The sequence below is a fragment of the Lepidochelys kempii genome, chromosome 4 (genome assembly GCF_965140285.1).
Source record: "Lepidochelys kempii isolate rLepKem1 chromosome 4, rLepKem1.hap1, whole genome shotgun sequence".
Taxonomy (NCBI): domain Eukaryota; kingdom Metazoa; phylum Chordata; order Testudines; family Cheloniidae; genus Lepidochelys; species Lepidochelys kempii.
Genome location: NC_136383.1, coordinates 58,037,887 through 58,063,366, shown reverse-complemented (window position 1 = coordinate 58,063,366; position 25,480 = coordinate 58,037,887). Strand labels below are relative to the sequence as shown.

General features: G+C 36.6%; 1 protein-coding gene across 7 annotated transcripts in view; it reads left to right on the top strand.

Moving 5' to 3' along the window:
- The window catches only part of FBXW7 (F-box and WD repeat domain containing 7), a 283,622-nt gene that overhangs the window by 162,417 nt on the left and 95,725 nt on the right, over positions 1-25,480 (top strand). Inside the window, exon 3 of one of the 7 annotated variants that reach the window (XM_073341357.2) lies at positions 7,795-7,869. The exons of the other annotated variants lie outside the window; for them this stretch is intronic. Coding sequence (XP_073197458.1) covers positions 7,795-7,854 — 60 coding nt within the window. The 3' untranslated portion in view covers positions 7,855-7,869. Of the gene's footprint in view, positions 1-7,794; positions 7,870-25,480 lie in introns of those variants that run through there. 7 annotated transcript variants of the gene reach the window in all.

The following is a 25,480-nucleotide window of genomic DNA, read 5'->3' as shown; positions in this document are numbered from 1 at the left end:
GTTTTGTACAGTATAACTATGCCAGTTGTGGGTGGGTGTTAACCATTCCTCTAGTATGGAAGCAGTTTACTTATTCCCCAGCCTGTACGGAAACAAGCTATGCTGGTATAAAGCACCTTCCTAACAATATAACTGTTGGAGTGGTACCACATTAACTATATCGATTTAAAACATTACAACTTTCAAGTGTAGGAAAGCCTTTCTGGTAGTTGGCTGATGAAAAGCTGGTTTCCACTCAGGAATTGTTCTCCGTAAAGTCAAAAGACTGGTTCTTGTACATCTGTAGGGAGATGAATGCGTGGTGGATGAGGAATAAACTTCTATATAATGTCCAGTCAGACAAATCTAAGGTTTTCCAGAATTCTCTTACAGCTAACTAAGTATACAATAAAATAGCTCCAAATTGAAAGTGGGGAGGGCGAAGGTGAAGTGTGTGTTTAAAAAAAAAAACAATAAAAATAAAAATTGGTGAGGTTGTATTTTACAATGTTGCAATGCTCTATGTTATCCATTTGAGGGCACCTGTTCACCAATGATAAGAACTCTGGGAAAAGCATGTTTTTGTTTTGTTTTGTTTTTCTATTTTCCTGTAGCTGCAAATGATTGATTTAGCGCTTTATGGGGAAAAAATCAGTACATACTGCAGTTTTATGTTTTTCTTTATTTTCTCAGTAATATTAAAGTTAACATTTCAGAACTGGGTAACTAGTTATGTAGCTCTAGCAGAGGATTCTGTAAAATTTCAAGCTGCTTGTTAATACAGGTAAGCCAAAATCCATTATTCTCAGAAATTCTCACTGCACTGTTTTTAATGTAATCTTCCTGGTCAGTTAGGCTGAAAGAGTAAGCCCATTTAATATTACTTACTCGGTCAAAGGAAGTAAATTGTTCCTATAGAGCCCTATTAATGATCCACTTTCTATTTCTTCAGTTTGAAGGTAGTTCAAAGTTCTATTACTTTTCTACATCTCTGTTTCAAAGTAGATTCTCTTCAGTGCTGTGTCCAGGAACTATGTGGTTTTAGAGGGTCTGACCAATAACAGGATAGCATTTGATGACAACCTAAGACCAAAACTTTCAAACACAAATGCCTAAAGTTAGGCACCAATGTTTATGTATACAAATAGAAGTGACCTGATTTTCAAAAAAGTTCCTTTTTTATTTTAATGAAAGTTAATGGGAGCAGCTTTTGAAGATCAAGCTACTTTCATTTATTTGCCAGCTTTCTTTAGCACTAAAACTCAAATTTTCAGCTTATCTCACATATGCACATATATAGTGGCTGGTATAAATAACACATTCCTATCAGTGTTAAGAGAGCTACCTTTTCCATTTTCCTCTGCTTCTTTCACCCACTTACTGCTTAAATTAGATTGTAAGATTTTCAGGCCAACAACATTCTTTTCTTTTGTGTTTGCGTAGCACTGTGGGGCCCATATACTAATTGGGTCCTCTGTGTTAGTGTCCATAATATGAGAAATAAATAACATCTGCAGTCCAGTAGTATGTAATAAGCCTGTGAGCGTGGAAGAGAAGTGGATATGTAGAAATGGAATTGGGACAACTTGCATCAGTTCAGCTAGTCAGTATTATCCATGAGAGAAATAAACATTCAGAACCACAACAAAACAAAAACCCCACACAGCTCAGGCCTTGTCTAAACTTGAAAATTAATTTGGATTAAGGTAGTTTCTGAACTTAAAGTGGAGTAGCTATTCTGAATATCTCCATATGTGGACACTTTTTTCTGGAACAAATTATTTATCTTAATCCACTCTGAAAGTGATGATGCCAGCCTCCATTGCCCACTTCTAAACAAATGCCTTTTTGCTTTTTCCCATGTTGCCCCACAGTCTTGGGTGGCATTCCCTATGAACATCAGCAAAGCTACTTTATTATGCACCTACAAATCCCTCCTCAAAACTCTTTTGCTATGAGACCTGTAAAAAAATTGACAAGACTGCTGATGTGCAGAGACCACTGCCTATTGTGCTGACCAGTATTGTCTCATTGTTTCCTTGTACTCCCTGTCTTTCTGTATCCATCTGTTTTCTCTTGTCTTCAGCCTTGTCTATGCTACACAGTTTTGTCGGCAAAAGGCAGCTTTTAAAAAGCTACTTTTGGCAGCAAAACAAAACCACCTCGACAAGAGACATAAAGCTTTTTGCAGCAAAGTTAAAACAACAGAGCATCAGTGTAGATGCTGCCGTTTGTTATATTGACATAACTGGCCTCCCCCAGTATTCCACAATGCTCGCTGTGACCGCTCTGCTCACTGTTTTGAACTCTGCTGCTCTGCAGGCATGCATCCGCCCCATGGAAGGATTGGATTGAGAAACGTGCCCCATGGGACATTGCAAACCCTTCCCAAAGCACTCTGCAGCCAGTTGCACAGTGGGATAGCTACCCACAGTGCACTGCTCTCTGTGTTGGTGCAAGAGTTGTAAGTGTGGATGTGCTCTGCTGACACAAGGACCATAGTGTGGACATGCAACAGCAATTTAATTAAAGTGCTTTAATTAAAGCAGAATAACTTTCGTTGACAAAACTCTGTAGTGTAGACAAGGCCTTATACTGAGATTGTAAACTCACTGGGGCTGTGTAATACAGCACCTAGCACAATAGGGTCTTGGTCTATGACTAGGCTTCCTAGGTGCAATGGTAAAATACCACAACTACTAAGGCCTCTTGAAAATTTCGTACTCAGGTAAAACATTATTCCCTTTACATGTGTGCAGTTTTTTTTTTAAAGATTGAACTGGAAAAAATAAAATAAAATATGAGCGCGCAGTCTAAATTCTCAACCCTATTAGACTGGGCAACATCTTGATTAAGCAGTTTTTTTCACCACACTGGATACTGCAGTTCATAGTACACAGATTTCACCCTTGAAACCTGGGCCACTCTTCTCTGTTGGAGTCTTAAGTCTTCTCAGTGACATTGTTGCTTGCAGCATAGGTGGGTTCAGGAGGAAGGCCAACCATGAGCCCCCTGTGTTCTGTTTTATACCCTCAGTCACGTGCTTGGAGGACACAAGTCCGGGCATGTCTGTTGGGCATTGCTGAGTCCCCAGGCAAAGTTGAGCAATTCCCCTGGTGTGGCCTCATGCAGGTGAGTCACTGAATTATAACTCCCTTGTTGGACAATGGCTGTTGATGGTTATTTGACACCATGCCTGTGCGTTGGTTACTTTCCTTGCTATTGTCTCTGGGGAGCTGTCATTTGGTTGATTCCCCAATTTACAGCATGTTTTAGTGACAATCATACAAAACAATCTCATAAATTCATATGTACTAAAGATATACGTATTTAGATAGAACAGTGACTTTCAGCTGATCATAACCATTTCCCTGATATCTCACATGGCATGCTTTTTATGCAATATCACAATTACATACAGATGAGGAATATGGGGGTTACAAGACGCTCCCCCAGGGTATAGTAAGTCACAGTGTGATACTGTGATAACACCTGAAGTGATTTAAGACTGAATTTGCCATTTCCCTCTCAAAGGACAAGTCTTCAATTTTTCTGTAAAGTCCTTGTGTAAGTGGGTTTGTCTTTTAAAACTAAAAGCAGATGTGTTTTTTTTTAAATTTTGAATCTTATGCACCCCTTTCAGAAGATGGTGTCTTCTGCATGGGAGGTCCCCCAAGCTGTTTGATTGGCAAGAGCAGTCTGCCTTCACATTAGTAGTTTATAATTCCTGTCTATACTGGGATAGCTTGCACTTCACTAAGCAGCAGAGAAGTCCAGTTACTTGGCAGGAGAAGGTTGAAAGACAAAGTCAGCAGGCTGTGGGGAGCTGGCTCATCTGTTTGTAAACTTTATTTTTAAAAGAAGTCATGCAATTTTGCTTTTACATTTTTTAGCAATGGCCTTACATTGCTAATAGATTTGTGACCAAGCAAGAACTGTAAAATGTCAAAACCAGGAAAAGCTACCATAAACCATGGCTTGGTTCCTATTGATCTTAAAAGTACAAAAGAACCTTTGCCACACCAAACTGTGATGAAGATATTTAGCATCAGCATCATTGCCCAGGGCCTCCCCTTCTGCCGTAGACGGGTAAGTACAGAATTCTTAAAAATCTGAAGTTGCATTGCTTGGCCTGAAATATGCCTTGTTACGGTGATTTCGGTCGATGAAGAAGTATTTAAAGGTGTAGTGCATGTTGCCTTGAGGTACTTTTCCTAGCACTTACATAATTTGATTTCAGTAATATTTGTGCTTCAGTTTGTAACTGAAAATCTACATATGTTGTCTTCAAGATATCCTGGAGCCTTGTTTTTTATTACACATTTAATAGAACATGGCAAAGATCCTCTTTTAACAGTTAACTGTATTAGATACATTACAAATAACATACTATATATAAACGAAGTAAAAACAAAGAGGGGGGCTTAAGTTCTCTTAAAAATAAGTGTCTGGATGTTTTATTTACAGCTTTACGCTAAAATCAATTGCATACAGTTCTGAACTACTTTGGCATATGTGACTTGTTAGATACTTAAATAGGAAAGTCAAAGATCTTAAACTAGTTTAATATAAATATTTTAAAGGTATCTTAAAGTTTAATCCTAATACTTCACAGTTCACAATAACAGATAACATTTTTGCTGTTACAAAAAATAAAAATAGCATGTTACTACGTGGAGGTTGTGATAGAGTTTATATATAGACAGCCCTAGACTGTCAAACTGTTATGCTACAGCCTCAATAACTGTAATAATAAAGTTATTCTAAAACACATTTAATGAAGGAAAAAGGTTTTTTAAAATTTTGATCCCATTAAAAGTAACGTATATTTTCATTTAATTTCCAAAATGAGTGAATGTTTTCAAATTAATCTGAATTTATATTATGCTTAAACTCTTCGTCTTAAATGCTACTGAGTTTACACTTTTTAAAATAAAATAAACAGTTTTTCTTTTTTATTACTCCTTCCAATAAATCTACGTTTCAATAAATTTAGCTCTTCTCATTATGTTTCATTAAAAGTATTCTTGAAGTATTGAATAAGAATTTTTGTTCCATTTATTGAAATCAATTTAAAAAAAACCTTACTTTTGCAAATGTGCAATTTTTATCTTGAATTTCAAAATAAGAGTTCTTTTGTTAGTAAACTTGTACATTTAATTAAGCTCAGTTGTAAAATAGTCTTTTTAGTAAGCAGTAGTGACAGAAACAAAACTGACCAAGAAGATTGACCAGACCTGTCACATACGGAGAACATACATTGAAAGCTAGCATGTGGTACTGACCTAACCTATGCAAAATAAATAAATGAATTAAGGAAAGAAAGGTATATTCCTACCAGTTGTGTATAATGTATTAAAAATTATATTTCAGATTTATCATATTTTATTTTACATATGATCTCAATCAGTTTCAGACCTAAGAGTGCATTAATTGAAGGGTGAATAGAAACATTTTATGGTAAATAGGTGGTAAATTGACTTAAACTCATTTTTCTGATAGGAGTTCTTCAAAAATAGTAGACAAATGTAATTAAAAGCTGTTTGATTCATAACATAAGCGTGATAGAACAGAAGTCTGTTTGCCTGTTAATTCTCATTTCTGTGTGCGCACCTCATTAGGCTCATGTTAGCTTGGGCACTGTAAGTAAGAAAAATATGCAGAGAGGTAAAAAAAAATGTTTATCTTTTTAGGAGAAAGATGTTAAGTTCTTTTTGTGATAGTCCAAAAAGTGGCTATTTTAACATTTATTTATGCAATTTTTGAAACTGGTACCTCAAAAAGATACTAATATTTTAGAAAAACATTTTCCACAGTGGGAACCACAGTTTGAAGAACCTTAAACATATTACAAATGTGGAAATCAGTATAAATGCGTTTCTGAAAAGACACCCAACATTCCAAAGGCAGTCAACTTAAACAATCAGCTGAGTTGTTCTAACTCCTGTTTAAAGCAGGTAGTTCAGTGAAAGTTGCTACAGGTTTCAGACCTTACAGGATTCCAAAAAATAGACTTACTTCATTTTATTTGACTAATAGGACAATATTGGAGAACACTGAAACCGTAGAAGTAATTTACTAGCCTAATTGTCAAAGTATATGCTTCTATTTTTAATTTAAGCATCATTTGTTTTAACTAATTTGTTTTATAAAACTACTAACTTTTATTATGGTGGTCAGTAATAATGAGAGGGAGGGACTCTGTCTCTGCTCTCCTGCCTAATAACGTACTCAACATCTGCATAGATCTCATTACAACTCTCTGTCCGTGTGTGTGTGTGTGTATATACGCACTATATATGTGTGTATAGTTATGTGTATATTCTTGGTTTTTTAAAGAGCCTTATTTGTCAGAAATGCTGAGCACACAAATGTGCAATGGAGTGCACTGGGGTGGATGCTAGGCTTTTCTAAAAATTGGGCTCTAAATTAATGTTATCTTTCTATAACTGTCTTTAAACCTGCCATGTGACATACAGTAGAAAGTTTTATTTGAAGACTTGTCTGATTCTCTTACATTTCAAAACCTATACTACTGAAAAAAAAAACCAAAATAAACTACTTTCATTTTTAAGAGTTGCAACAGGAAACAGAATTAGCATTTGTGTTATATGGCTTTAATTAATGTGTGCTACAGTTTCACCACTTTATTATTAAAGACACTGATAAACCTTAAGAAATTTTCATGTAAAACTTGTGAAGTTTTGAGATCAGAGGTCTTAACTGATGTGTAGTTGCAATTAATCTTTTCTTGATTTCGTGACACTTTTTCTTCTATGATGCTTCTTAAAAATAAAGAAATCAAAATTGTTCCTCTTAATGCTTTTAAACTGATGATAAAACATATTGCAAATTTGTCTGCAAATATTAGTTGCTTCCAAAGTTTTTTCAGAATAAGTGAATTTGAAATGTCAGTACTAATACCTACAGGTTTTTTATTGCTTGTGTGCTGTTGCTTCATTCAAACTCTGAACTGACTTAACTGATAATCAGCTTTCTCCTTCTTTAAACTCAAGGTTTTACGCCCTATCCCCTCAATTTTACATCAAGCTAACCAAAAAAATCTAAAAAACGTGTTTGGTGATCATTGGGAGTACTTCCATTATGAGATCTAACAGTTCATATCTTGTCCATCTCTTGCACTAGTTATATTCAGCTTCTGTCAAGCAGTTTACTGTAAATGGTCATAGGATGCAACAGCTGGATTTAAAACACTTCTACCTGTAATGCCTATTTGAGATGCATTGAGAAATAATACTCTTTTAGCATTTTTTGTGTAGCACTTGAAAATAAACAGTATCAGTATAACAGAATAGTATTAGCAAATAAAGTGGAAAGCTTTGTTCATATTGCCTATTGTCCCATCCCTGAAGAGATTAATGTGGTATCCTCTAAAATAGTGTGTTGTGGTGGTCCCCGGTTTAATTGAAAACATCTCGTCTATAAACACTTCCTTAATGGTACTTGTTACATAATATGAACCAGCAATAAAATCCTTGCACTCATTCTTTCACTTATTCTGTATATTATGTATCAATTATTCAGTAGGATTTAACTATGACTAATTATTAAAATTTACTTGTGCATAATATGTGTGTTCAAAAAGCAAGTGCTATGTTTCATCTGCCGGTTGGTTCTGTTCCTCTTCTGGTTTATTTTTATGGGAGAAAATATTGCACGTTAAGTTTCAGTACTGTTGCTCTTAAATGTTGCTGTGTTATTTCATTTGGATGTTTTAATTTTTAAAAAGCATGCTACTGAAATTAGGTAACTGATAAAATCCTGATGATACAATACTTTACTTTATATTGGCAGCATGCAACTCACCGGGTCCACTTAATTAAGGGCAAGATTGTGTCTGGTCCTTGTGGATGAAAAGGAGGTGACGCAAAGAGCAGCCTCCTTGTCCCTCTTATGTGCAGCCTGTGTAAGATCCAGCTACAGTTGCAGCCTCTTGCTTTAGAGGACAGCCTGGCCTGCTCGCTCCCTCCATCCCCAGAGGTGAAATCCACTCCAGAGGAGATGGGGAGAGGGTGAGGCCTCCAGCCATTCACATCAATTCTCAGAGTGAGACCAGTGCAGCAGGGAAGTAGGCTGTACCTCCTGAGGAAGTTGGGTACACTGCCTCCTGCATGTCAGAAGAAATTCTCTCTCTCTCCCTTCCCCCTGAGGCAGAATTGTTCTCCAAGCCCTCCGGGGTGATGCAGCTCCACACCTTCCCTTCTCCAGGCTGTTTGTAATTTGCAAAATCTAGCCGTAGAGTATAAACTCTCATCAGGGATGTGTCTTTGTTTCAATTTTAAAAAGTGGCCTTTTGTGACAACATATAAATAATACAGTTTATTCACATAGTAGTAAATGTAACTTTAGTTACACACACAACCCATTCAAATTTCTGTGTATTAATTGAAAAAAAATGTATACATTACCTATATCGGCATTCACTGGTCTGTACATTACACATGGGTTAGGCCTGCTCATTCCACCATGATAAAACAGTTTACAGTCAGCTGCTCTGAGTTCAGATTCTCTCTGAGCTGCTATCGCACCAAAGTTTGACCTCAGTTTACTATTCCTCTACCTAAGAGAACAGATTTGTGATGACTGCTCTTCACTACAGAACTTTATAGAGTGTGAGAACTTCCTTCTATAAAGTACTGGGAACTTGACATGAACTGGACTTGCAGTAATTTGAATCTGATGACCTTATTTTTAGAGCATGCTGAGGAACCTGTATGCTGAATCTGCATCCCTTTTGGCTTTCACCTAGTCCTTATGTGTCAGTGTGGCCTAGTTCAGGCTGCCATTTTACCAGGCTTCACTCATCTGTAGAGCCATGTAATCCATACTACCAGTCTGTCTGTGCCAGTGGATCTTCAGGATTGCTTTCAGCTTCTTGAAAGAGTGTGTGTGTTATCAGTGCAGCCACCCTTTCTACTGGCTTTCTCAGCAATGCAATAGAGCAGTCTAGCCCTCACCAGCAGTCTAGCCTTACTGTACCAGCAGCCTATTCAAGTTGCTGATCTTCAGAAGATAAGCCTGAATTTCTCTGCATTGAAGTCATCCACTTGGATGTACCAGAGCAGTTAAGCATAGAAGACAAAAACCTTCTCTCTCCTGTCGACCTGCGTACTCATGTATGCCTTTCCCCTATTCCATCTAAACACCAAAATTGTTTTGAAAATAAGTCTCAGTAAAGCATCTATAATTCTGACCACATTAATGGATTCATAGACCATAGTTACACAGGTTCATAAAGGATGGCAATCGCCAAACCCTGAAATCTTCTCCATAATTCCCACAACCACCCTGACTTTCACAGGTATGTGTTTTGTTTGTGTGCTTGTTTTTTTTCCCTCAAGCCTGAATGTCTGAGCCTTTAACATCACAGATATTCCTTGCAACTGATAAATTTTCTAGCAAAATGGCAGAAAACTTCCATAACTCGAGCATGCAACCAGAGTAAGGGGGCGGTTCACCTGTTACATAGATCTCATCCTAAATTTTCTCCAAATATCTATCAGAAAGCTAATCCAATTTCTTATTAATACTATTGCCCGAATTATTTATTCAAGTTTTCTGATATGAATCTCCTTACGTTTGATGTTTTCCTGAGAGCAGATCTCAAAACTTCCAGGGAAATGTTGACATTTCAGCTTGGTTTTGTGGGCCCTCGCCAAACTGCCTTTAGGACTTCACATTTGTTTTGTCATCTCTTTTATAGTAATTAAGTCTGATACTAGAATAAGCATATTAGGTTCTTTAACTGACCATTTCCATTTTTACTTTTTCCTTGAAAAAATATTGCTTATCCCAGGTTCTGACTAAGGGAACAATGCTACTGAGTTCAGTGGGCTTTGTATCAGGCCCTAGGTACAGTAAAAAAAAAAAACAAAAAAAAAAACAGTGCATGACTACAAACAATTTTTTATTCCTTTTTTTGTCCTATGTCCCAAATATTTAGAGAGAGTTGCATATTTTGTATGTGAAATGGGCTTTGAAATCTCTTTCCGTTAGACGAGAGTGTAGAGAAAGTCAGATACCTTGTTCTTTCTTCCGATGGGATTTAAAAAAAAAAAAGTATGTGAAAGTCTCAGTACACAGTCTACTAAAAGATCAAATGAAAATGTAGGCGTGCAAAGCAACCAGTAAAAACCCTCCTAAGTGCACCAAAGTATACTCTCAACAAGAGGCTTCTCAGAGTCGTGTGCTGAGAAGCACAGAACTTTGTACAGTGTGATTCGCAGTGCAGCCACAAGTTCTGCATAAGTCCAGCAGAGAGAGGCTGAACTTAAAGGGAGGCACTACCTCTATGGTGGAAAAATGAGCAAGTATATTCCATGAGTAATGTCCTGACCAGTGGCTGGCCTCCCTTAGAATATAAAATTACATGTTAAGGAAGCTAGGTTGTTGTTTTTTTTTAAACATCATATGTGTATGAATAAGTAAAAATGTTCTGGTCAGCATTTGCATTTTAAATACAGTGCAATCTAAGGAAAGTTAACTGAAGAAGAAATTAATCATTTTTCTTGCTACATATGTAAGGATGTGACACACAGTGAAATATATTAGAATCAAGGGTTAGTATGAAAGACTGATTTGTGAGCTCTGTGCACCACAGATCACTTCTTTCTCTGTTTATCTCCTTCACTCCTTTTTCTTTCCCCAATCCCCATACTCTCTTCCTCCTTCACTACTAGCTCCTTCTCTTCCATTCTCACATGAAGTGACAGAACAGTGATTGGCCAGAAGTGTCTTCCCCCTCCCCCCAAACAAAAACTTCAGATTTCTTACTTTCCTCCACATGGGACAGTGGAGGTCTCTAATGGGGTACCCCTCTTTTCTCCTCCTATTTTCCTCCTATAACTCTGCCCTCCATTTTCTCCACACACAAACTGTGGCTGCTATCAGCATACATTCAGAGAATGTAAGTAGAGAAAAGAGGGCTATAGAGAAGGTTGAAATGGCAGTAGAAGGAAAAAAACAGGACGTTCATGGTTCATTGTTACCATATTGAAGCAAATAATTTTTTAAAAAATCCATCAAGGCACCTCTTGTGTTGCACACAAATGCTTTGCACCTTCTGCATATGTTGTCCAAATACTTTTGACTAGAATGAAAGTTGAAGCAAAGAACTTTCTTTAAAATAACCTTAACTAAAATGTTTCTAAAAATATAGGAAATTAAGGTTACCTGTGGAATCTTAAGGTGGCCGCTAGGTGCATATGCATTATGATAGTCATTAATTACATGATCTCACAGTATTTTTGCCATACAATTCTTGCACAGTCCATAGAATGGATGATGCTCACTTAATGAGCATCATTGTTCAATGGGTGTCTCCCCCTGCATCTTGGCTCCTCATCAGATCTGTCTCCTCTTTCCCCCATTGGTCCTGATCTCCTTGCTCAGCTTGTCCCACTCTCCCTCTCCCCTCCCTCCACTGTTGCCTTCCATGGCTCCCAGTCTCGTTACCCAATCAGTACCAGTCTTCCCTACCACAGCTTACAGTTCTAGTCTCTTCTGCCCCCAGGCTTCCTTTGTACTTACGTGCTTTGTGTTTTCATTATAGAATTACATGATTAACTGTGATAATCTTGGCTGGAACCATTGTTCAACAGGACACAAAAAGCTTTCTGACTTGTGTCTAGACAGTAATTGCTGTTCAGCTATTTGAAAAGTTGTATAAGTAACACATTATAGTTGGGGACATTTTTCTGCTTTTGTATCTTAGGTTGAAAAGAGTCTACATTTAAATCTCTTGTATTCCTTAAAATATTTGCTGACCAGCCAATTGGAATGAAAGGCTGTTATGTATAGGGACTGAGAGGCTTGCAGGACACAGTCATGTGTTAAGTTTGATCATATTTCAAAAAACAACTTCTCATCTTACTGCATCATAAATGGATGTAGTTTTTATAATTTAAAAAACTATGCATTTTAATAAATTTCCATGATAAACCAGGTGGTAAGTTTCATGATGATAGACAGTTGCACACAGTATATTAAAGTAGTGATAGCCTAATCCATTAAAATATACTACTTTGCTGCATAAGTATGTATTGGATATATATGTTCGAAGAACCTGTTGATATTGAGCAAGAAAATGCTACAGTAAATCCCAAACTTTTAAATATGATGCTACTGGTATAATATTTAATAAAGACAGAAAGCAGAGCATAATAAGAATTTTTGTGCAGTAGAGAGGACATAGAACCTGCCTGAACAGTCAACATACTGAAACACTGGAATGTGTAATTTTGAATATATGTGTACTTTGCTAGTAGATCATCTGGGTACTTTTCCATAGATGAATTTTTGATCCTACTAATTTCATCCTTTCTATCTAAGGATCTCATTGTGATTTACAAACACGTAATGAATTAAGCCTGGTGAGGTAGGGAAGTACCCTCATTGTACAGAGGAGTAATAGAGGCACAGACCTTTGTGACTTGCAAAAGTTCTCATGCAGCAAAACCATGGCAAATTCGGAAGGAGAACCCAAACCCTTTTAGGGATTGTCTAAACAAGGAGCTATTGCTGAATATTGATTCCTGATTAACTATTCCAAATTAACTTCATGAGGGGACACGCTTCTTCCGAAATAAGAGTGTCATTTTCTGAAATAGCGTAATCCATTTTTTATTTTAGCCAAAAGCTACTACATGAATTAAACTAATTTGGGGTCCAACTCTCTTATTCCAGAACATATATTCAGATATGGAGTTAATTAGGAAGAATTAATCTGCTTTAAATTCACACGCTACCTTATTCTGGATTAATGTTCATGTTTACACAAGCTCTTCTCTATTTTATACTTAAATTGATAAACTATGCTACTTTTCCTCCTGGTTTGCCTCTTGTTATTTCATATGTTTTATTAAGCTTATGTATGCTATGTTGCCTTGTGTGTGTTCCATAGATATTAGGTATCATTTTGTTCACAACTGAAAAAATTAATGAAAACAAACTGTAGATGCAAGACAGAAGTATATAAAACACTTAGGTATATTTTAGAAATCTAAACAATTTCTAAACTATAAACAGTTTTGTTGGCATCAATTTATGTAATTTAAGATTGAGTAACTTATTATGGGGAGTGATAGTTTTGTTTTTTTTAAGGGAGGTTGGTCACAAATTCTTGATTTCTGTACTGTAGTTAATCTATATTTCTTGCAGTATATAATAAAAGTTAATTTTGCTCACTTAAAGCATGCTGCTTTTTATCTAGTATTTTATCATTTGATATGTTTTCCTTTGCAGTTTAAATATTCTTGTAGGCTTGTGGATTTTTACTTTACTTGTGGATCTTATTTTTACATGGCCATTTCAAGTCTATTGTTTGGATTACAATAATACCTAGAGTCAACCAACCAAGTTTAGGGCCCCATTGTGCTCAGCACTGTACAAACACACACAGATAGTTTATGCCCTGAAGAGCTTTCTACCTAATCAGAGGAAGGGCAGATGGGGAAATAGGGGCACAGACAGGTGAAATGGCTTGCGTGATGTCACACAGCAGGACCCTGGTTGACCTGGGAATAGAAACTAGGTTTTCTGAATCACAGTCCAGTGCTTTATACATTACATCTTACTGCCTCTCTGTGCCTTGGCAATCTTCCACTGACATTCTCTGCCTCCAAAAGACAGAAAAAGAACAGTACAACAGATGCTATAGAAGGTATTCTTGGTATTTGTTATTAGCTCCACATTTTTTACACACTAACTGATTCAGTATTTTGGCACACTTACTGATGGGCTTGAAAACAATTTAGTAATTTATGTGGCTTAAATTGAATCTGCATATATAGTGTTCGGAGAGTACAAATGATAGCCTTTTCCAAAGCATGTTGCTATTTATAAACCCTACCATAAAATTACTTCTCTTGATAGCCGCAGCAGCTGACAAGAATGCTTGCAATTTTGACATGTTTGGTATAGCACCACAACATTCCTTCTTACATTTCTACCATAACTTCTTGTCAATTTCAGGTTAAACTTACTTTTTTTCCCTTTATAGTAGCAAAATATCTTTCCCCCTACAGAGTGTAGGAGAGATCCAGTTTCTGTAGCGGATGGTGTTCCTTGGGCTATGCTCTTCTAGCTAGCAAGCATAAGTCCTTCAATTGCCTAGCATGTATCCTGTGATAAAGCATGTGTGCGCTGCTTTTAAAAAGAATAAAGCTTCATCCAGAAATATGTCTCTTCTCTCCTATCTTTGCACACCCAGAGCTATTCTGTTCTGTACTGGCAGCTTTAAACTTAGACTACATGCAGGACTGGCAACCTTTCCCTCTAACAAACTTTCATAATGTAAGGGTAGGATTTAGCCTAATTAGGACTTCTAGAAAGTTTGTTTTTTGTTTCTTTTTCTACACTATTTAAATCATGAAATATATTGAAAGAACTGATTTTGTTACTTTATTTTCTCTACAATAAAATATAACTCTTATAGCAGATGCTAATTGGCTTTCACTGTTCAATACCATAATATTTACCAGATTTTGCTCTTGACTGTATTTTGATACATTCATCTGGTCTGAGCTTGTGCAAGGCTTTCAGTGCTGGTATCTCTTCTCTTGACCTACATGTAATCAGAACCAGATACTTGTTCAGCTTCTGTTTTCTTGGGAGTGAAAGATTTGTTCCAAACTGTGGTAATGTTCTCTTTGTTTTATGTATTTAGACCTGTAATTTTGTCACTAACATAATTGCAATTCCCAGCTCATAATGATGCCAGAAATTAAGTCCTGGTTATCAAATGCAAAGACGACATATGGCAGAATGATAGTGGTGTTGAATAATAATATAAAATAGCTCACAGTATAAACTCTCATAATCTAAATTTAGTTTTAAACTCCTGTTATAGTTTGAAATACCCTGATAATCAGAGGTCACTATCCACTATAAAAAATGACTTTGGCATCGATTGCAAATACTTGCATCTATATCAGGGCACTGAAATTCATGCCAGGGACTTAAATATTAGTGAACATGATCTTTGCAATATTTGTTCTTGTTGTATCCTTGTTGTTAACATTGTAATCCATTGTCTGTACTTCTAAAACTAGCAAGTTATTTTAGTCAGTGTTCAAGTCATATTTAATGTTGTCTGGCTTAAAACTGCAAAATGTGATTAGATGGAAAACAGACTTACTGTCCTTGTTTTATTTTTTCTTTAAGCACAAAAATCAGATTGGACTAGGGGAAGGTAAAATTTAAAAACAAAATTTTAGTTTAATCATACTGCTTTGTTTTAAGAAAGATTTACATACAGAATGAGAGCAAATGAAAGAGAAATGTAGGTACATATTTGAAAAGTATATCACTCCTTATTTCCTTTTTACAATTCTAATGTAATTAAAAGTGGAGAAAACACCTGTTCTTTTATTGTAATCTTATTGAAATTATTTTTGTTAAATAGAAGATAAAAATGGCAAGCCCCTCTGATTCTCTACTTTGATTTCCTTCTCATATAAAAAGTAGCCACCAAGGGGGAAAGCCTTGTTAAATTTCTTAGTCACTGTGGCAGTCTTGTTCCAGAAGGAGAGAAGCCAGCTTGGACCACCTCAGGCCAGCTTTGAGTTGGTGATTTGTGTGCTGTGATTAGATCTGCTTCCATCAGTCAAGACAGCTAGCCAACCAGGTTGGTTACTGGCTACTGTAAAATCTTGTTTATGATTGACTCTGAGGCTATGTCTACACTACCGTGGTAAGTTGACCTACACTACAAAACTCCAGCTATGTGAATAACATAGCTGGTGTTGATGTACCTTAGGTCGAGTTACTGCGGGGTCGATGGCAAAAACTCTCTCGTCAGGGGTAGAGTACGGGGGTTGACTGGAGAGCGATCTGTTAATTTGGCAGGTCTTCACTAGAGCCACTAAATCGACTATCAGTGGATCAATCTCAGAGCATCGATCATGGCTGTAGGGTAGACATAGTCTTACTTGGGCCTTTGTGTTCACATAGACTACTCTCCTGTTACCTGCATCTGGCTTCATTCTTTGTCCTAAACCCACTGTTCCATTTTTTCTTTTCTTTTGTTTTTAATTTGTTGCCTTCCAAGCTAAGGGTGTATCCACCTTTCTTCATTTTGGTGTCTTACATAAACAAACACTGTTGGCTCATTGCTTAGTGCTGTGTGTATCTTGAGGTTTCTGGAATAAATTTTTGAATGGGTCAAGAAGAAATAGTTTTTCTATTCTAAAATGATGCCCTATTTGAATTTTAGCATACAGGGGAATGTTTTGCCTGTCTTGGGGATCCACACTGCACATTTTTGTATTTGCAGGCTTCATCTTAGCTTTTTCTGTTTAGGTAGAACTTGATAAAGTGCTTCTGTGGGTCCTGCTTTCCGATGACATACCTTTTCAGCTGTCCACAGGCTGCGAGGAAAGGCCGGGGAGTTTAAAACTATTAGTATGTGCATGGAAATACTTCATTGTGCAACATATGGAGGGTGGGGAGACACATCTGTATTAAAACCCAGCATAGAATGATGGCCCATGTCACAGCATGATTCTTCACTGCTAAAGTCAGATCAGTGATGGTAGCACAATAGGTCATGTGGGACTTTTTTGCATCATTGGCTGTGGTCCAGAAATACCTGTAATTTCTATATTAGTAAGGTTAAAAAAATGCTAGCAGTCAAAGTTTAGCAAGGGTTATCTACTGGTTTTAGGTTTGGTCTCTTGGTAACTTGGGTTATTTAAAGAGGAAGAAGAAAAAAAATCACCAATTTTATCTTGAGTCTTTCAGTGTCTTTTTACTTGTGGCTTAATGTTGAGAAGTATGTGTGTTTTTAAATCTATAACTATTTTTTTTGTTTTAATTTAATACTACAGATTAAACAAAATGAAATTAGTTTCCAAAGTAATGACATGCATAGTACTGATTGACACTCCAATAGAAATGAATTTTTTTTTTGCATTTTGAACGAGTTGGAATACTGAGGCTATGACCATACTGGGACCCCTGATTATGAGCACCTCCTCACTTGTGTTTAGGTCTGGAATGATAAAACTATCAGGAAAACAACAGAAATTAATCTACTTTTCAGGCGTGAAAGTAATCTTTCTTTCTAAAATTACATTTTTTTAAAGTAATTAGGTATTCTATTTACTGTTGATCAATGGCAAAATGTGCTTTTTCACCTGAAGAAGGTCTAGAGACTTTCAAAATTGATCAGAGCAAAGAATGATTGAATTTTTTTGTTTTTGTTATCGCCAAACATTTTTGAACTATTTCTGCAGCTGTGATTTTTTTTTCATGTCTTTTCAATGTTTTATCATGACTATATTCTAGGTTTTTAATAGTAATATATTATCAGAGGAGCAATAGCAACTTTATATTTAGGTTGCCTAATACTTTCAGTATGAAATGTTTCCCGTCTCTTTCAAGAGATCGAACACCTCCATAGTTTGCATCAGTACTTTGAAATTTGGCTTTTGTGTAAGGGGGAAGATGCTGTTTGCTGTTCTTGATTTGGGCAAGTTATAAGCTGTTGAAAATCATAATTTCCCAAATTTGTTTTGCTCCGTTGTCTGTGCTAGAGGCTGACCTGCAAAATACATCAATTTCTATGAACCCAGCACATGCATTGCCCTGACATCTCACTTCAGCATGCCATGCAAATTTGAAATTCAGGGAGAGGAGGAGGTGGACCAGGCAACATGTCTGCAGCTGTCACTCAACCTTCCCCTGCCCCCAATCCAAATATCTTTGGCCTATGGGAACGTGCAGTAGGCTGGGGACCAGGAGGCCATGACTTACATCCTACTGGGAGGCTGCAGAGGCTGGTAGTAGAGCCCAGCTTCTAATACTGTAGACCAGCCTTCTGTCACTTAGCCATGCTGTTATCCAGAACAAATGTGATAGGCACTCCGCTATTCTGCCTGTAAAGCAGGGCTACTTTTGTGTGAGACTCATTGTTCCAGTGTGTGAAGCGTTCTCCTCTAGAACTCATTCACCAAGAAAGTGCCAGCTATTGTACGTAATCATGGAGCATTTTAGGAAAATTGTGTGCTGAAGGTCCAGATTTCATACCATGATGATGAGGATGTATGCACATAATAGAAATGAGGTTTTTTTAAATACTAGGATATCGCAGGCATACTAAAACTGTGTTAAAAGAATGTTATTAAGGCAATCAAGTAAATTACTTAAAAGTATACAAGAATTAAGGTTGCTTGTGCAGTCTTAATTGTGCCCCCTTGTGCATAAACATTATGATATACTCTCTACATGATAACATATTATGCGGGGTTTTTTTCCACATCTGGAATGCGTGGAGCTCAGGGAATGAGGCAACTGTTGAGGTTTTTTTTTCTTCCATCCTCATCATCCACGAATGACTATATCTACTGAACTCATATAAAACTCCCAGCACCGAATAAGGAATTATTGATTTCCTTATTGGCTTTTCTGTGGAGCTCATCATTGTTGTATCTATGCCTAACAAACTTTAATTTCTTTGCAATACCGCTCTGAGAGGAGGAAGATTTTTACAGAGTGGGAACTGATACACAGGATTATTAAGTCCAAACTTGCAAGAGTCTCCACTAATTTTTGTTGCTTCAGTAACTTAGGGAGCGATTTAGGACATCATCTTGGGCCTCGTTTGTGTGTAGGTTTTTTTTTTTTTAAAGACATTTAACTATTATTTTAGCTGCAAATCCTTCTAGGAAAATTGTTTCCTTTGGTTTTATTTACATCTATTGCTGTCCATTTTGTAAAGTAGCTTGAACTGCTAGTATCAAAATCATATCTGATACACCTGATGTTTCTAAAGCCATGATTGCTAACTATTTACTCTAATTCTGGTAGCACTAGTACTTGAGCTTACTAAAATATATTCTTTAAATTTTTGCTGTATGTTTTATTAACTTGGGCAAAATAGTATTGGTCAGCCATTCCAATTGAGATCTGAAATGAGTTGGTTACAATTGCTGCCATTCTCAGTTATATCCTTTGTACTTTGATAGATAATTTATGTCCCTTGAGGTTATTCAGGCATAATTATCCAAGCATAATCTGAACTGCAGACCTAATACAATTATTCCTTGAAGAGATGTTCCCATTTATTTTGCCCTCCAGCTCACATTAACTTAGCCTCTCTTTGCATATGAATATTGAGATAAAAAATTATGAAACATCACTTAATAATTGGGTGTGTGGGAAACCCACCAGTTCTTTGGGTTTCTTAATTTAAGAACTCACTACTTAAACTTGTACAATATTAACTGAGTAAATAAGGCTTTAAACTGATCTGCCTTGCAGTCTTGATTATGGTGCCAGGACTATAGCTACGTAATCTGTACTCACGCTCGTGTAATATATGTGTGTGTGTTTATGTATCTGTACATATGTATATTTTTTTTCAGTTTTTTATATTTGCTTTTAATGAAGGGAAAACACAACTGTAACATAACCTCAAAAGGCAGAGTTCTTGAAAATTAAAGTGAGAAAACTATTGGCATATATAAAGCTATTTCCCAGTCCCGTTTTCTCACTTTCAGTACTCTGTCTTTTTGAGGTTAAATTCTAATTGTATTTTGCCTTCAGAATCAAAGTAAAAAAAACCTTAAAGCAAAAATGATGAAAATTGAAACAATGCCAGGTTTATAACTGTCATTATGAAGAACTCATGTTTATCTTGCTGAGAAAATGTGTAAATGGAAACATTAAGACTTGTATAAGCTATTCTATAATATGAAGTGTTGAATTGTTATACAGTACTTTCTATTTTCATTTTTTAAAAACTTACTGCTAAAGCTAACAAAATCAGAACACTATTAAAGTCATCATTTTCATAATATGGAATTGACAGCCTCTGTATCTCTTTTGCCTTAGGAATGTACTGTCCGACGGCTTTATTCTTTAAATTAGCTCAGCATTATACACTGAGAACACCAGATAAGTGAGAGTTACAATAGAGAGGGCATACAAATATACACTGCCTTTGAACAATAAAAATATGTCAAATATTGGGTGTGGCAGTCCAAAGTATGTAATGACGAAGATCACAAAGCTGCTGTCCTATTAAAAACTTAGTATGTATGACAACCGCTGTGTTTCAAAAAGAGCTGTAGTGGTTGTGTACAAATATATTAAAATCATGCTTTCCAAACTTTTAAATTCCATTGACATCACTTAGGAAATATGAGGATTCTGTATTTTCTTAGTAGATGAAGTAGTTAGCATTCAAGAACGTGCAATATTAAAAGTAATAGTTGTTTCCTTTTTTGTCCCCCCCCATGAAGATGGTATTCAAAAGTGATGTCACAACATATTTGCATGCACTCTCAACCATCTTGTATCTAATACTATATACATTTTTTTCTTCAGAATACAGAAAAAGGCATCGACGTTGTCAAAATATCAATTTCTGCCAGAATACCATTTTTGTTTTGTTTATTTTGACTTACAAAATGTGCTTATAGCTTCCAGCAGGTTATGGAGATAAGCCCTGTTATACTGGTATAACCATGTCCCCACTAAGGGGCTGTACTGCTTAATCTCTGTTTCTAAACAGATCTATTTAAAGAGGTACAAAAATTATCTGTAGATAAGGTCTAAGGCCTTATCTAAACTGTTTCAAGGTTTATTCGTTAAGCGGTTTGTACCAGTTTAAATAGATGGAGTTTTAAATTGATTTAAATTAACTTTTCTAGTATAGAGAAAGCTTGTACTAAAATTCCTTCTGTGGACTTTTTCTCTTCCTTCTTATGTCATCTTTACTGTAGCTTTTCAGTCATCAGAGTTTTCCAACCGAAATAGAACCAGAATTTGTAATGTATATGTAAAAGCAGAAGGAAAAAAACGTTTCAAGCCTTTATACATCATAAATTACCACCCTCCTACTCCTTTCCAGGTCAACTTTTACAAAGAGTTTTTGTCCTGGGTATGAAGGAAGGAGGACAGGGAATTGATTTAACTGGGAATTGGTCCTGCTTTGAGCAGGGGGTTGGACTAGATGACCTTCTGGGGTCCCTTCCAACCCTGATATTCTATGATTCTATGACAGAGAACATGGAAAAGATATGCTTTTTAGGATGCATATCTGCTAACTTATCTCATCTGGAAACTGTCCAACAATAACTTGTCCAGTGCTGGTCGTCCATCCTTCCCTAAACTGTCCCATTTGTTGGAAGGCTTGCCATCAGCCTTCCACATGTGGTCCCAGTCTTATATAGGGTTAAGGAAAAAGGGGTTGTCCAGTAGCCCCAACTCCGTTCCCTGGCTTTTTTGAGGGATACCTTTCTTTAAGTCCATATCCAATTCAAATGTATAAGGGAAACGCCCCCCTCCCTACCCGCAGTGGAACAAGTATCTGCACTGGACAGCTTCTACCTGCTAAGTTGTGACAATTTGAATCTTAACTGCTGACCTATCCAACTAGATTCTTGAGCTGCTGTGGGGAAGGCGAAGAAAACCATCTTACCCTGGTCAATCTGGAAATGAGAGAAAAATTCCTTCTCAGTCCCAAAAAAAAAAAAATATCCACAGGCATAGCAGACACCAAAACCCAGTCCTGTTCTAATCTCAGGGTTGGATCCCCTGTCTGGGGTACATAATACACTCCAGCCAGGGAGAAAAGGCTTATATGACCCCATCTCAGGTATGCGGTAGCCAAAGGGCTCCCAGTTCCCCTCTAACCACCTGATCAGCTTGGATGATGCCTCTTCTATTCCATCTCCGAACCCAAACCATGAGGAACCTGAACTCCTGCAGTGAGACTAGGGGAGACCATGTAAAGGAGCCATAGTTCCCCTGCCTCTGAGACTGCAATGGGTACATTCGCTTTTCCTAATTGTTGCATCAGCATAGTTTTTCTTGTAGTATATGTGATCTCAGATTTAACAAGAATGTAATTTTATTTCTATTATCATCACTGTTATAATTTAAATAGAAACCCTTATTTTTGACCAAGGACCATGGGTAACCGACTTGGCAGATACTAGCATAATAAATCAATCAGCTGAAATTACTTGTATCCATTTGGTTGTCTCGATACAATTTTTGTTTTTTACTTAGAACAGCAAAACCTATAGTTGCATAGATGATTATATTGTTTTGGAAACTCAGTATATTGTATTTCCTCAATAGGAGATTTTTTTACTTCTGAAAATGTTTGTTAAAAATCCTAATAGAATTGACTGCATCAGGACTTCATACTTTGTGTGGAGAAATGCTTTTTCAGCTTTTTAATCTTAGTAGAATTTGTAAGGAAACTACACGTTTACATTTTTATGGCCATGGGTAGATTTTAGGAAACTCTGTATTTGAATTTAGCAGCAGGAGATTGGTGCTAAATTCTAAACTGAGAAATAGGCAGAATAGGAAAATATGTTTTGAAATACTGACACTTAAGTATTGCTGGATTTTGGGGAAAGGAGAATATGAGGGGACTTGCTTAATTAAATCTCTGAAATGGACTTTTAGATAGCTGAGCATTTTCACATGCCATGTTAATTTATGAATGGGAAAGTTTGAGCTCAGATTTCAAGTGTCTTTAATTCTGTGATAATAAGAAGTGCCACGTAATTGACTCTCACCGCACCCAAAAACACAATTTAGAAATGGACAAGACTTTTTGATATAGTACTTAAAAGGAATGTTGTGGGTGATTCAGCTGTATATCACAAGTGGTTTGCTTAATCTAGAAATAAAACTTGAGCTGCTCCCTGTGTGGTCTTTGGCAGTGATTAGTCACTTCACAAAGGTTGCTTGAGGGAGATGGCATTTCCTGCCGCTCTGGCGGATGCTTCAGATTCAAAGAATATTTAGCAACTTTATAGTTATCACAAGATGGAGAAAGCTAGGCACTGCTACTCCAATCAGAGATTTGTGTCATAGATAGAACATTGCTTCATTGGCTGTGAATGAATAAGCACGTAGAAAGTGAGACTGACATAAAACAGCACAGAAGATGAGTGGGTATAGAACTGAGCAAGAGCAGCTAGATTTCCAACATTCTGACTGGTGTCCGTGTTTCACAAGTAAAGTAGAAGGTTAGAGACACGCCCACTCTTTGGCAGCCAAGGTTTGTTTGTCCCTTAGATTATTTTACCTTCATAAGGAAAAATGAACAATACAGATGATTATTCTCTCGATCATTAAGATCAAAGAAGAATACAGCAAAAAAAGTATTGTTTATCTGAGCATTTCATTTCCCATATAACGCCCTCCCTCCAAAAAATACCCCCAATCTTTCATTGTACTTTTATGTGGTGGACTGTTGAGCTATTATTACAATAACTGTTTATTTGAACACATTTCATGTCTTCCTTGAGGTAGGAAGAATCAAAGCTGAACTGATTGTAGTTACTAGGTTATTACCTCTAGATACCACCAGCATATAAACCGTGATTCCCATTCAAAATCCTTTTGTTAGCCTAGAATTAAGGTTGTAAATAATTGTATTACTTAAAGGGAAAAACCTTTAAAAATTATAATTTTCACAAATGCAAGAGTTATTTCAAAGCTAAGGATACACTTAGAAAAATAAAATGCTTCAGTGATAGGCATTGTTACAAAAACTTACTTTTTTTCTATATATTTATATAAAGCATGCCAATGCACAGGTAAGGTCGCCAGTACAACTGTAACACAACTATTTGTCAGCTTTTAGTCTCCTTATTTTAAAACAAACATCTTGGTTCCCTTATGATCACCTCTTTTTTCTGCTTATGCATATTCAGAAGAGGTAGCTTGGATTTAGCTGTCAGTGCTTAATGTGGAATGGTTCCTGTTGGGACAGAGGGTTGAGAGAGGGTTGAGGGAATGGTTTTGATACTCTTAGTTCCACTATTTATAAAATAATATATGCAGTTGGGAACTGTTGTAAAAATTCACCAAAAAGAGTTCATCTCCTCTGATCTCAATGGAGGAGCTATAAGTCGTCTCTGGTAAACCTGATTATTATATACAGTATATGTATACAATGTCAGGGCAACAGTAGCATAGTGAAGTCAATATTATGTATGGGAACACCAGCTCAGCAACTGTTTGATGTTGCCTATTGCCCTTGAGGTGCTCCTCATTTCTGTCCTTTCCTGTTACTGTAAATCATTTAAATTGTGTTCATGGGTTTGCAACCTGTCTCAATTTATTAGAAAATATATTATTTTGGGGTAGGATGCCAATTCGGTGTCCATAATTAGGTAAAAGCGACACCTAATTTTTTCATTCTTACTCCACTGCTTTGTGTTTGTATGCATCATGTGTGTGTATGCATGTATGTATATAACTTTCACCGAATTAGTCATGTGGCTAATGTTCCATATTGGAAATTGTGATAATCAGACTCTACTATAGAATATATGAAATTTCCCACAGATTTAATGAGATGCATACAGAAAAATGATTTACAGTATATGATTTTTTTTCCCATATCTATGTAACACAGAAGGATTTGCTAAGGCACATGTTATGGTAAGGTTAGGTTTACTGCAAATAGCGTATCAACATTTTGAGCGTAACGGATGAGTCAGGTGATCATCATTTTTGAAGTATAGCGATTTGTGACATTTCACTACTAAGTGATGTTAAAAAAAATGCTTCTCTTTGATGACAAATTTCTCTTTACCTTTTCATCATGTACAGTTTCATGGATGAATGAAAAATAAAAATGGTTATTAATGCACCTTGGGTGAGATCTTTACTTTGCTCTAGCGCTGTTACTCAAGATAAGAGACCCTAAAAGTCCTGGTTCTGGTTGAGGGAGAATTCCCTTTGTGCAGGCAGTGTAAAAGTTGGCTGTAGGTCTATACTCCAATGAGCCTCACACAAGGCCTGTTGGAGAGAGCGTGACAGGGATAGGAGGGGTTATGTTGGGATGGAGAGACAGTGCAATGAAGATACCAGGTTGCACTGTGTGAACAAACAGTTGCCAAAACTTAGGCCCCTAGAGATGTCTGAACTGTGCTGTCCCCCTCAAAGTAGCTGAGAATCAGGATAGATTAAAATCACCTAACCCCCCCCCCCCCCCCCCGAGACTGAGTTCTGTGCAGTACCTCCTAGAGGTGCAGTACCAATATCAACCCTGTTTTTTAATGGTAAACTTTATTTTTCTCTACAATAAAATGTATATGGTGTATGGTCCAGTGTATCAGAAATAATGATCTTGAAATATTTTTGGTCTTAAAAACAAAAAAAAAAGTTTCAGTAGGCAAAGTTAACTAAATATTTTTCTATGTTCATAGTCCTACTGCAGTCTCTAGTCTTATAACTTTGAATTTCATAGCACACGCACCAAACAATACTATATTTGAAAACCTTATCGTTCTCTCAGCTGCTAGTAACGTATTTTTTTGTATAATATGGGTTCTTGTATATTTTACCTTCTTTGGAACAATAAACCATATTGTCTGATACGAGCAGTCAAAACATTGCACTATACTGTGATAATTCGAAATACTATTAGTAACCCCTGGCTTGATAGCAGTTTAGACAGAAATATTATGTATTCTTAGTTGCCAGAGCCTGGAAATGTAGT